At 40.1% G+C, this 9,813-nt stretch overlaps 1 protein-coding gene across 1 annotated transcript; it reads left to right on the top strand.

Annotated features, from left to right (window-relative positions):
• Positions 1-7,113: 7,113 nt before the first annotated feature.
• On the top strand, positions 7,114-8,315 carry LOC131437927 (uncharacterized). The gene is made up of 2 exons (XM_058607617.1): positions 7,114-7,247; positions 7,456-8,315. The coding sequence occupies exons 1-2, from the start codon at positions 7,212-7,214 to the stop codon at positions 8,233-8,235; spliced, it is 816 nt and encodes a 271-aa protein (XP_058463600.1). The 5' UTR covers positions 7,114-7,211; the 3' UTR covers positions 8,236-8,315.
• The last annotated feature ends 1,498 nt before the right edge of the window (positions 8,316-9,813 follow it).

The raw sequence follows: 9,813 nt of genomic DNA, 5'->3' as shown, positions 1-9,813 counted from the left end.
CTCTTAACAAAAATTCAATCAGTTTGGATTCAACCACCACTGCGAGCAGATGTGTTTTGTGTCGTCTGCACGCTTTCGACAAGAGCGATTACGTCACAGCTGCCAGTCATTAGCAGTGGGAAAAAAACAACGGTGGAGAGCATTGCACAATATCAGCCGTTCTAATGGCTCTAAAAGTTTTCTAAAGAACTATTAGGATTTGTTGTTCGCAAATCGTAGGGAAATATCCTCAGTTTACTGCAAATCAAGAATAGTTTGCTTAGATTTGTGCGCTTTCGCTGTGTGAAATTCACAGTAATCGAGATCATGTGAAGCCTTTTTTTGCAAAAAATGTTTTAGAGTTTAATGTCGTAGAGAATTACGCAATTTGACTCTTCTGAATGCTGGAAACGAATCCCTACAGCATATTGATAGTTTCTTTCAATAAATTATGCAAATCCGAAATGAAATAATCGACAATAAAATTCTGTATGCGGCTAATTTTATAGCCGTTAGGACCGCCCATTAGTGAAAAAGCTACAAACGAAATCACATAAAAGGAAATCTCTTAACAAAAATTCAATCAGTTTGGATTCAATCGCCACTGCGAGCAGAGGTGTTTTGTGTCGTCTGCACGCTTTCGACAAGAGCGATTACGTCACAGCTGCCAGTCATTAGCATTGGGGAAAAAAACAACGGTGGAGAGCATTGCACAATATCAGCCGTTCTAATGGCTCTAAAAGTTTTCTAAAGAACTATTAGGATTTGTTCGCAAATCGTAGGGAAATATCCTCAGTTTACTGCAAATCAAGAACATTTTGCTTAGATTTGTGCACTTTTCGCTGTGTGAAATTCATAGTAATCGAGATCAAGTGAAGCCTTTTTTTGCGAAAAATGTTCCAGAGTTTAATGTCGTAGAGAATTACGCAATTTGACTCTTCTGAATGCTGGAAACGAATCCCTACAGCATATTGATAGTTTCTTTCAATAAAATATGCAAATCCGAAATGAAATAATCGACATTAAAATTCTGTATGCGGCTATTTTTATAGCCGTTAGGACCGCCCATTAGTGAAAAAGCTACAAACGAAATCAGGTAGAAACAAGCCTCTCAACAAAACTTGAATCAGTTTGGATTGTATCGCCACTGCGAGCAGATGTGTTTTGTGTCGTCTGCACGCTTTCGACAAGAGCGATTACGTCACAGCTGCCAGTCATTAGCATTGGGAAAAAAAACAACGGTGGAGAGCATTGCACAATATCAGCCGTTCTAATGGCTCTAAAAGTTTTCTAAAGAACTATTAGGATTTGTTCGCAAATCGTAGGGAAATATCCTCAGTTTACTGCAAATCAAGAACATTTTGCTTAGATTTGTGCACTTTTCGCTGTGTGAAATTCATAGTAATCGAGATCAAGTGAAGCCTTTTTTTGCGAAAAATGTTCCAGAGTTTAATGTCGTAGAGAATTACGCAATTTGACTCTTCTGAATGCTGGAAACGAATCCCTACAGCATATTGATAGTTTCTTTCAATAAATTATGCAAATCCGAAATGAAATAATCGACAATAAAATTCTGTATGCGGCTAATTTTATAGCCGTTAGGACCGCCCATTAGTGAAAAAGCTACAAACGAAATCACATAAAAGGAAATCTCTTAACAAAAATTCAATCAGTTTGGATTCAATCGCCACTGCGAGCAGAGGTGTTTTGTGTCGTCTGCATGCTTTCGACAAGAGCGATTACGTCACAGCTGCCAGTCATTAGCATTGGGAAAAAAAACAACGGTGGAGAGCAATGCACAATATCAGCCGTTCTAATGGCTCTAAAAGTTTTCTAAAGAACTATTAGGATTTGTTGTTCGCAAATCGTAGGGAAATATCCTCAGTTTACTGCAAATCAAGAACAGTTTGCTTAGATTTGTGCACTTTTCGCTGTGTGAAATTCACAGTAATCGAGATCAAGTGAAGCCTTTTTTTGCAAAAAATGTTTTAGAGTTTAATGTCGTAGAGAATTACGCAATTTGACTCTTCTGAATGCTGGAAACGAATCCCTACAGCATATTGATAGTTTCTTTCAATAAATTATGCAAATCCGAAATGAAATAATCGACAATAAAATTCTGTATGCGGCTAATTTTATAGCCGTTAGGACCGCCCATTAGTGCAAAAGCTACAAACGAAATCAGGTAGAAACAAGCCTCTCAACAAAACTTGAATCAGTTTGGATTGTATCGCCACTGCGAGCAGATGTGTTTTGTGTCGTCTGCACGCTTTCGACAAGAGCGATTACGTCACAGCTGCCAGTCATTAGCATTGGGAAAAAAACAACGGTGGAGAGCATTGCACAATATCAGCCGTTCTAATGGCTCTAAAAGTTTTCTAAAGAACTATTAGGATTTGTTGTTTGCAAATCGTAGGGAAATATCCTCAGTTTACTGCAAATCAAGAATAGTTTGTTTAGATTTGTGCACTTTTCGCTGTGTGAAATTCACAGTAATCGAGATCAAGTGAAGCTTTCTTTGTTTTTGCGAAAAATGTGAAAAAGGGGAATGCGTGCATAATTCATACAATTGATATTCGGAAGTGTTAAGGAGCATGTCAGTTGTTTTCGTATTCACGACATCCAGTTATGTCTCTGACATTACCCACCCGCCTTTTTTTTACTCACAATGATATGGGCTAATGATGAAGCAAAATATTTTGACGTTTGCTTTCAAATTAATCTTCAAGTTATCGAATCTTAGAATAACAGTGACCAATCTCATATCTGGTAGGAAAATCATTATTTTGATATCTTGAGCTTTCTTTAATTGTTACACAAAATTCATGTTTTGAGTGCATATTGATGCATTGTCCTGTTTGTTTTGATGCTTTATGATCCGTTGTCCTGATGCAGTCTGCTTTCGTGTTTATTTTAGAACAAATTTGCTCAAGTGACACGTTCATTATTTGGCCCGTCACAAGTCCCTAGACTTACCTTACCTAACAGCTATAGTTCTGGGGTGTCCTTTGCTGTATCTCCACATAACTCGGTCCATGGCTGCTCGTCGCCAGTCACTCAAGGCACGGATGCTTCTGAGATCAACCTCCACATGATCGATCCATCTTGCTCGCTGCGTGAGTCCTCTGTCAACATAGTCCAAGTCTCGTGGCCATAGAGAACAACCGGTCTAATGAGCATTTTGCATTTGTATTTTGTTATCGGCGGTCACCAGTGAGCCCAAATACTCTAACTCGTTTCTTCTCTAGAGCCTCTTCCTCTCATGTATATTGTTTTTGACGCATTTATGGCCAGTCCGATACGCCTAGCTTCAGCTTTCAGTCCGATGTAGGTTTCCATCATCTTCTCAAGGTTACGTGTCATAATACCAATATCGTCAGCGAAGCCAAAAAGTTGTACGGACTTTCGGAAGATCTTGCACTCGTGTCAATCCTCGCTCTTCGAATCACACCTTTCAAGATAATATTGAACAAGATACAAAAGAGTTCATCACCCTGCCGTAGCCCTCTCCGAGATTCGAAAGGACTCGAGAGCGTCTCAGATACTCGGACGTAGCACATCACTCTATTCATCGTTGCTCTGACCAATCGCGTCAGTTTATCCGGAAAACCGTATTCGTGCATTATCTGCAATAGCTGTTCTCGATCGATTGTGTCATATGCCGCTTTGAAGTCAATGAATAGGTGATGCGTGGGTACGTTGTATTCACGACACTTCTGGAGTACTTGTCTTATCGCGAATATGTGTCCGTAGTGGCGCGGGCTCCAGTAAATCCCGCTTGGTACGGCCCTACGAATTCCTTAGCTATTAGTGATAGACGACGGCAAAGGATTTGGGAAAGTATCTTGTAGGCGGCGTTCGGCAATGTGATTGCGCGGTAATTGCAACAATCCAGCTTATCGCCCTTTTTGTAGACGAGACATACCACTCCATCCATCCATTCCTGTGGTAGAATCTCCTCTTCCCAAATCTTAGAAATTATCCAGTGCAGCGCTCTAGCCAGTGTCTCTCCTCCAAGTTTGAGCAGCTCGCCTGGTAACTGGTTATTGCCCACTGCTTTGTTGTTCCTCAGCTTGCCGATCTCCTCACTTGTCTCCGACAGATCAGGTGCTGGGAATCTGTCGTCGGCTGAGCGTGCACCCAGATTGATTCTTTTGCCGTTTTCTGTATCTTGTGCTTCGCCATTCAGATGCTCGTCACAGTACTGCTTCCACCTGTCGATCACCTCACGTTCGTTCGTGAGAAGGTTACCAATGGTATCTCTGCATAGTTCGGCCTGTGGCGTATAGCCTCTACGTGAGCGGTTCATCTTCTCATAGAATTTCCGTGTATCATTTGCGCGGTACAGCTGTTCCATCGTTTCGCGATCTTGGTCTTCCTGGTGGCGCTTTTTCCTGCGGTAAACCGTATTCTGTCTGTTCCGTGCCTGTCTGTATCGTTCCTCGTTCGCTCTAGTGTGGTGTTGCAGCATCCTCGCTCTTGCTGCATTCTTCTCTTCGACCAACTACTGACATTCGCCGTCAAGCCAGTCATTTCCTCGATTCGATAACCTCGTACCTAGTACGGTTGAGTGCTAGTGCAGTGCTACTCACGGCGGACCTTATATTCCTCCAGCCGTCTTCAAGAGTCGCCGCGCCAAGCTGCTCTTCCGTTGGTAGCACTAGCTCCACTTGTTGCGCGTATTCCTCTGCAGTACGAACGCTCCGTAGCTGCACGAGATTGAGTCCCGGCGTTCCTGTGCGACGACTGTTGTGCACCCTCGATAGTTTTGAGCGCATACAAACTGCGACAAGGTAGTGGTCAGAATAATGTTGGCACTGCGGTAAGTGCGGACATTGATGACGTCGGTGAAGAATCGCCCGTCGATGAGAACGTGGTCGATTTGATTTTCCGTATGTTGATCAGGTGATCTTCTAAAAGCTTTGTGGATATCTTTGAGGGGGAAGAAAGTGTTTCGAACTACCATTCCTCGGGAGGCTGCAAAGATTACGCATCGTTGACCGTTGGCGTTTGTTACCGCGTGCAGTCTCTTCAACCCGATCACGGGCCTATACATGTCTCCCGGCCTACCTGAGCATTCATGTCGCCGATGACAATTTTGTGGTAAGTGCACGTTTATGATGCTATAATTGAAGAAATGGCCCTGGATCTTCAATACGCACAATATCACTCGGTCGTATCCTGGGAAGCCAAGCGATTTGCAGTTCCATGTGCCAAGCTTTCAATCGTAGTCCTTTGTTCGTTGCGTAGGTCTTTGCCGATTATTCCGAGTCGTCCGAGGGGGGGGGGGGGTTGTTAGGCCTGCATCAACCTCCTGTCTCGCCGGAGGGCCCTCGTATCAGCACTGTTTAGAGTCCCACACTGACAAAGGGACGGTAATCAGCCGCTCTTAACATGGAGAACAGACATTGTTCCGAGCCGCCCAAACATGGGAAACAGACTCTCGAGTAGACTCGTTCTCTGTAGAGCAAATATTTGATCGAGCACTTGGAATTTAAGTGATTGGCAACTTCTGTTTCTTCGGATCGCCATTTTGTGCGTTTCACATAACTGATTTCTGTCACAAGTATTCCGCTGTTCTTCATGAAAATTAATATGCTTTTGCATGCGTTCGATCCAATTTTTCCATCAAATTTCCCACATCGCAAAAGCTTTGTCCAAAATTTGCGTTTCGAACGCATCATTTACTTCTTCTAGCATTTACCATGTAATTTAAGTTTTATGCAACTCATCTCTTCCATAAGTTTACTTATTGAAAACACTCTTGGTTTTGAAATTGTTTGCTCATTTTATCCCGTAATACCGGAACTGGAAATCGAAATGTAATGAAATTCAGGAACTTTGTATGGCATCCTAAAACTGTTCTTTTAAATCTAAAGTGGAGGAAATCCTTCTTTGAGGATAGTGAGTGACAATAGTTTAATTTTTTTAGCACAATTCACCCTATTATTCTGGAACAGAAAGTACGATACAGATGAAATTCAACACTGGGCCTATACGACCTTTTATTTGAATCTCAGTTTGTAAAAATCGGTTCAGCCATTTCCTAGAAAATTAAGAGACATTATTTGTCGCACATACGTGCACACATACAGACACAGACTTTTTTATGTCTACACAATGACTTGAATGATTTTTGAAACTCGGCTCTTTGAGACTCGGTTCAAGAGTCGTTTTATACAGTGATTGAACTTCCTTTCTATTCGAGAAAAACAAAACTGTTCTTGAAAAAATGCCTTTTAATTATAATTTATGAGTTATAATTTTCGTTGTATCTACATAAACTGCGAAACGCAAAGTGTCTTGACATTAATGTAGCGAAATAATTAAATTTTCTCAGAAAATAATAACCCAAGTATTAGACCGATTTTCTTTCAGTTACTTTAGAGTATGCGAGTAGCGTTTAAGCAAACTTCTAACTGTCATTCCGGTACGAGATTCACTATTCCCCGGCTTCACTGTTGGAATAACACTACTCCAAATCTTTTTGAACTGACTAAATACAGCAAAATGATAGGTGTGCTATTTTATTGTAAAATATGCCAACCGAAACAACATCGTTATCTAGTTACTTTCACCCGTCTGGTATGATTGACTAGGGGAAAATAGTATTAAACGTCTCACCTACTTTCTCGTAGGATCTTTTTGTTATGCAAGTTTAGCAGTTGTGGTCAACGCGATGTTTAAAAAAATTGAAAGTTTGTAGGTAGGGTAGTTTGGCGATGTTCTTGTTTGAAATATATTTTTATATCATTAAATGTTCTAAAACTTAAAATTATAATATTTTGCAGAATTAATGCTACAAATTCCAACGTTTTTTAAGAATATGCATAAAAAAAGATAGCAATTTACCTATCTTTTCATGAGCGGATAGTTTAGAAACTCTCCTCTATTTGTAGTCCAAACGCGAAATGGTAAGTCACTAATCAATTGGCATCATGTACGATTCGTTGAGTGATAAGGTCACGGGAAACATACTCAGACATTCCAGTTTGTCGTTTCATGCTCTAGTAAAAATTAGGGAAGTACCAGGTTCCGGTACTTTGACGTCATTTTGGTTAAGATAACGCGTTATGCGTGCCCGCTGCCTATATATTAAGTTGTTTTTACTTACCCATTGTATATTAGTTGGTTAAGTTATCTACTTCTGTAAGGTGTTTCAAATCGAAAAGATCTCTATTTTTCATTGAGGACGACAAACGTTGTTTCGATTGGATTACAAACAATTTAAAATGAGGCTTATTTGGTTGTTGCTAGAATTTTCTTTGGTACGACTTAGCCCTCGATTGAAGGGATAATTGATTAATCAATAATGTGTTACTATATTCAGTGTTCGGTTCATTAGACACTCTTATTACTCTCAAATACGTGTTTCGAAAATGTTTTGTTCTAATTTGCTTACTGTGCATTACATCTTAGCAGGGCAGGGAAGAATAAGCAAACCTACATTAAATTATTTTCATTTTTCCGTTTTAGATGGTGCTCACGAGTGTAAATGGAAATCGTATTCTATCCGTTACTAAGTTTCAAACTGGCACATGTACTGGAGAAGGAATCATTTGTATGGACTGTAAGACTCCGGCTCGATGTCTACTCGGGGACAATGGATGGATTGCCAGACCGTTTGAAAATTGCGATGCCGATGAAGGATATTACTGTAATGTTTATGACGAGGGTTGCTCTCAACGCGTGGGACCTTGTAACCCAGCCGGTCAGGACGGAAACTTTGTGTGCCATACAGTCGGGGTTTTCCCGGATCCCTTTGATTGTCAAATATATCACATGTGTTATCAGAATGGACAGAATTTGGTAGCCATCAACATGGGCTGCGATAATACCGCGTTTTCGCCTGCTACTGGTGACTGCTCGCTACCACGGAATGATACAATTTGTACAACCATACAATGGAATTGTACACAGGCTGGAGAATTAAATGCATGGCCAGGGAACAACAATATCTACTATCTTTGTATTGCTGACGATAGTAGTGGAATACGACTGTATTATCCTGAGCTTTTCCGATGCAGTTCTAATCAAGTGTTTAGCGATGGACGCTGTGTAGACAGACAAACGGTTCCATCGCTTCCTGAAGATGATAATTCATACATTTGCGATTCCCCGGGACTGTACCCGGACAGCAATAACTGTCGTTATTATTATTCATGCGATGCTAATTTGAACTCAAAACATCAAGAATGTCCAACAGGAACATATTTCCATGCGGATACGAGACAATGTGTCATTGGAACATGTTGAATTAAATTTAATGATCCAAACGATACATAAATGTATTTTACAGTCCATTCAACGGAGGACTATACTTGTTCAATTCAATAGCTATCTGTCGTGTTTTTCTAGAGGTGACACCACATTATACTTCTATTCTCCGTTTATATGAATATTTCAGGTCAACAATGGGGGAATGCAAGTTTTTCCCATACTTTCTTTTTTGGGTTTTAATCAAATATTCAATCATGTACTATTTAGAGAGTACATGTCACTTGGGTTCAAAAAAGATAGATTCTTTTGACGCGAACTTTCCATCTTCGGGAAATTTAGAATGTTTGCGTTTATTTATTTGTTTATTTGTTTAAAAATAAAATTTAATTAATACTTAGTATGTAAAAATTTTGCTTAATCTAGGTTCTGCTTGGAACAAAATGCTGACTGCGAAAAATAAACTCATTGGTCAAGGCTCATTATGTCAGTCGATCAAGTTCACCGACATCAGTCTCAGAAAATGCCTTCTGGAAATTTGGCGCCCCCGTTGGTACAGTGTTCATTAAAGTCTACGTTTGTCTACGAGGGAGAGGGGGGGTTATTGAAAAATTGTTCATCAGCTTAGTTTTAATTAAGGAAAAATAGATTCGAAAACCTGTCTTAATCTACCGAGTGGTGTAATGATGCCTTTCTCATATCATATACATATGATCAAAAAAGAATCGGAATTTTCATTTTAAAATTCCCGCGCTTGTCCAATCGGTAAACTTTTATTCTCTCAACGTTGGCAACACTTTTATACACATTCTGTCAAATTTTGAGGCAAATCGTACGATTAGTTTTTGTTTGGCGTCTATACAAAGAAGTTGAAAAATTTTCGTGTGGCGATTTTTATAATGGATGGTTCGGCTCACCTTCGAAGCGCCATTCCGTCGATTGTTGTGCGGTTTCGACGTCATATTTATAGATCCACACCTCATCACCAGTTATGATACATTCGATGAATGTGGGGTCACTATCTGCGTTGGAAATCATCTCTTTGGCCACATCAACACGATGCTGTTTTTGAATGAAATTCAGCTTTTTTGGCACCAGTCGAGAAGCGACGTGTTTCAAACCCAAACATCAGTTAAAATGTGTTCGGCTGATCCATAAGAGATGCCCAACAACACAGCAATCTCTCTAATCGGTACAGAACGATTTTGCAACACGATTTGCTTCGCCGATTCAATGTTTTCTTCAGTAACAGATGTTATTAGGCGGCCAGGGATCTCATCATGATCCAAGCTTGTACGACCACCTTTGAAGCGTTTATACCACTCGTATGCCTGTGTTTTTCCTAGACACGATTAATCAAAGGCCTTTTCTAACATTTTCAACGTTTCGGAACACTTAAATCCATTTGCAAGACAACATTTGATGCACGCACGTTGTTTCACGCCAAACAAAAACTAATCGTACGATATGCGTCAAAATTTGACAGAATGTGTATAAAAGTGTTGCCAACGTTGAGAGAATAAAAGTTTACCGATTGGATGAGCGCGGGAATTTCAAAATGAAAATTCCGGTTTTTTTATCATAAGGTATGATTCTCATATTTAATTCAAAATATTT

The sequence above is a fragment of the Malaya genurostris genome, chromosome 3 (assembly GCF_030247185.1).
Source record: "Malaya genurostris strain Urasoe2022 chromosome 3, Malgen_1.1, whole genome shotgun sequence".
NCBI lineage: Eukaryota > Metazoa > Arthropoda > Insecta > Diptera > Culicidae > Malaya > Malaya genurostris.
Note: the sequence above shows the minus strand (reverse complement) of the source record. Positions and strands in the feature narration are given on the sequence as shown.

What these genes read in the sequence shown, in the direction of transcription:
- LOC131437927 (XM_058607617.1), top strand. Translation starts at nt 7,212, where the DNA reads ATGAGGCTTATTTGGTTGTTGCTAGAATTTTCTTTG. An exon ending in TGTTGCTAGAATTTTCTTTG is followed by an intron (nt 7,248 to 7,455) that starts GTACGACTTAGC and finishes TTTCCGTTTTAG; the next exon opens with ATGGTGCTCACGAGTGTAAA.